Source organism: Ictidomys tridecemlineatus, chromosome 9 (assembly GCF_052094955.1).
Source record: "Ictidomys tridecemlineatus isolate mIctTri1 chromosome 9, mIctTri1.hap1, whole genome shotgun sequence".
In the NCBI taxonomy this organism is placed as follows: domain Eukaryota; kingdom Metazoa; phylum Chordata; class Mammalia; order Rodentia; family Sciuridae; genus Ictidomys; species Ictidomys tridecemlineatus.
Genome location: NC_135485.1, coordinates 55,584,980 through 55,587,766, shown reverse-complemented (window position 1 = coordinate 55,587,766; position 2,787 = coordinate 55,584,980). Strand labels below are relative to the sequence as shown.

Below are 2,787 nucleotides of genomic sequence, written 5' to 3'. Positions count from 1 at the left end.
TGAAGTTTAGAAACCTTTTATTTTTTTCTCCCCCCCATAAGTATTATAAACAAATGAGCCACATAGTTACAAAATAAAGTGCAATTTTAATATAGTGGATGTGATGTATATATACTTTTAACAAAGTGGTCAAAACCTTTAAAAGATACATTATCAGCATGTAAATATCTTAGCAATAGAATATATATTTGGATGACCAAATGATGAATTTGTAGTTAAATGTCAAATATGTCTTCAAAACTTTAGAGTATAGATTGATGTTAAGTTTGCTTTTTACTTAGAAAAACTAAAAAAGTAAATGCATTCCTATAAAAACTATAATACCTGTTTCTTGTCTTTATCTATTCTAAACAAGTATTTAATGACTGGATTACAGTTGTGCTAATAAAATAGTTAATAAATAGCATACAAAATCAAAATTTAATGAGTAAGTCATGACATTATGCCATACTAAGAAGACACCAAATGTCTAAAATCATAGGAAGAGAATATATTATTCCTTATTGAATTTAAACATTTAGAAATTCCAAATAAGGAAATATATTCTACACATTATTGTATGACACACCAGCTTTCTAATATATATATATATATATAACTTAAATAGCATACAGGGGTCAAGAGTTAAAAAATTCTGTAACATATTATCCAAGAAAACACACTAAAATATTTTCTATTCCATGGGCAGAATGAGAATAAGAATGTCTCTACCCCAACAGCATTCCAACAAAACATTCATTGTTAAATTCAAAGCCTTTCACACACACTATAGGAATAGATTCTAGAAATACAGTGCAGAAGTCACTTCAATTCAAGACACTTTGAAAGATCAACCACCAATGACTCCTGGCTCACAAAATAGTGAGTTTCCAAGGATTCCAGTAATATAGCAGATAAAATAAAAACAAGTAGCAAGAAATACTATGCTAAATACTTAATAAACTGAGCAAAAAAATATGAGGGGTAAACAGATTTCCCTTTTCCTTTCAAAGCAGGGAATCCACACAGAAAGCTACTGGGGTAAAAAAATCAACCACTTCTTGTCTTCACTGGTCCAGAGACTCTCTTGGAAAACTTCTCAGCTGAAAGCTGGACAGTCCTTCCAATGCATGTTCCGTTCTCTTAATTTTTGTTTCCACTGCTGAGAAAATAATTATATCAGTTTAACCAGATTTTCATACTTTAGTCTACTCTACCCTATTTTCAAAACACAGTGCCTAGAATATTGATGAAAACAATAGTGAGATAAATGTAAAGGGTGGAGGAAAAAAAATACATCTTTCAATAATGAGCTTTGTATTATGGCTCATGCAAGGGTGAACTGGGTTTTCCCAGTTCCTTCCAGAAAATTTTTCCCTTCTTAACAACCTTTTAATTCTAAGCATGGTCTGGAATGTGGTACCCAAATCCTATAGAGAGAATAAGGAAGGACCTTGTGATGTCTACCTTTTCCCGGAGAAAACATTAAGAAACTGTAAAGATCAAAGGGGCAAGTACCCGTCCAAAATTTTCTGGATGATTTTCTTGATCAAAGGAGCCTCAGGATCCAGACAGACTTCCTTTCCGTTCTTCAAGGAGGCTCTACACAGAGAAAAGGAGGATGCAAGCCTAAGTTATAGGAGCAAAAGACAAGGCTGGAGGAGTCCCTTCTTGCTAAAGTCACAGTGGACACCGCAGCGCAGGAGAACTTACACCACTTCCACCTTGGGGCACTGTGGGCCTGCGGCGATCACCTGGAGATTAGTGACCATTTTGGGGTGAATTCCGGGCGTGGTGGATAAACAAACGCAGCGCAGTTCTCTCACCACAGCCGCTGCTACTGGACCAGCTGGGGAAGAAAGAGTCGTTATCGAAAGGTGCTGGGAGAGCCCTCACCCCCACCCGGCCCAGATGCAGAGGTTGGGACACGCGGTCTTGCTGGGGTGCCTCTGGTGTGTCCCGAGCTCTCACCGTTAGCAAGGGGCGCTGGCGGCGTCAGCAGCAGCAGCAGCGCCAGCAGCGCGCAGAGTGACCGGGAAGGGCGGGGAAGGCGGGGAGAGAGGCTGGACCGGAGACTCATCTTCGCGGACAAAAGAGCGCAGCGAGGGAGCGCGGGTTCGTAGCGTGGAAGAGGCGCGGAGATTTGAGGCTCCAGAGCACTGTGACTTTCTGGAGTCCTTTGCACTCCTTTTATCTGCATTCATCCCTTCCCCCAGGAAGGAAATTCAAGTTGGGATGCTCGGGAAATTCCCTGCACACGGGGGTCGGGGATTGGCGGAGGGGGCTTGTGGAGGGGGGCCTAGACCAGGCGAATTGGTAAAGAGGGTGGCTGGGGAGGAGCTGCCAGCACCGGTTTGGAAAGGACTTGGTAGCCCCGCCCCACAGTGGAGGGAGTACTTCTCCCTCCCTACACCGGGAGTGATCTTTTGGGGACCTCGTTCCTGGGTAACCTCTTTCTACCTAGGGCAGATGCCTCTGCGAGGTCTCCATCTAGAGAGGAAGACTGGAACTAAAGTAGCGGAGATTTGGCTTTAGAAAATTCTCGGTAGATATTAAATTATTATTATTATTATTATTAATTATTATTATTATTATTCAGGAAATGTAATCCGTGATTAGAACTGCGCTAAACCGAAAGACCTTTCTCTCCTTTCAGGCAGGTCATTATAAAGTTCCTCAGATTACTTAAAGATTCTCTGGAATTCAGTCAGCTTTAGAAACCAAGATGAAAGTGTTTCTTCTCTGCTTCTGCTTCAAGTAAGTGGCAGAAACTGGCTTCAAAACTGGAAATCCTGTACGTGCAAGTTC

General features: G+C 41.2%; 1 protein-coding gene across 2 annotated transcripts; it reads right to left on the bottom strand.

The window, feature by feature from the left end:
* On the bottom strand, nt 1-2,241 carry LOC101954938 (C-X-C motif chemokine 5). 2 transcript variants are annotated; one of them, XM_040292315.2, is made up of 4 exons: nt 1,951-2,241; nt 1,693-1,828; nt 1,498-1,581; nt 1-1,138 (listed from the first exon to the last, which is right to left on the bottom strand). In XM_040292315.2, exons 1-4 carry the CDS (start codon nt 2,177-2,179, stop codon nt 1,123-1,125), a joined length of 465 nt encoding a protein of 154 aa, XP_040148249.2. In that variant the 5' UTR covers nt 2,180-2,241; the 3' UTR covers nt 1-1,122. The 2 variants fall into 2 exon arrangements, with proteins under 2 accessions (XP_040148249.2, XP_021587311.3); XM_021731636.3 differs by having other exon boundaries at nt 1-1,141; nt 1,951-2,238.
* Nucleotides 2,242-2,787: the final 546 nt, after the last annotated feature.

What these genes read in the sequence shown, in the direction of transcription:
- LOC101954938 (XM_021731636.3), bottom strand. Translation starts at nt 2,179, where the DNA reads ATGCAGATAAAAGGAGTGCAAAGGACTCCAGAAAGTCACAGTGCTCTG. An exon ending in GCCAGCGCCCCTTGCTAACG is followed by an intron (nt 1,829 to 1,950) that starts GTGAGAGCTCGG and finishes TTTCTTCCCCAG; the next exon opens with CTGGTCCAGTAGCAGCGGCT. An exon ending in TGCCCCAAGGTGGAAGTGGT is followed by an intron (nt 1,582 to 1,692) that starts GTAAGTTCTCCT and finishes TTCTCTGTGTAG; the next exon opens with AGCCTCCTTGAAGAACGGAA.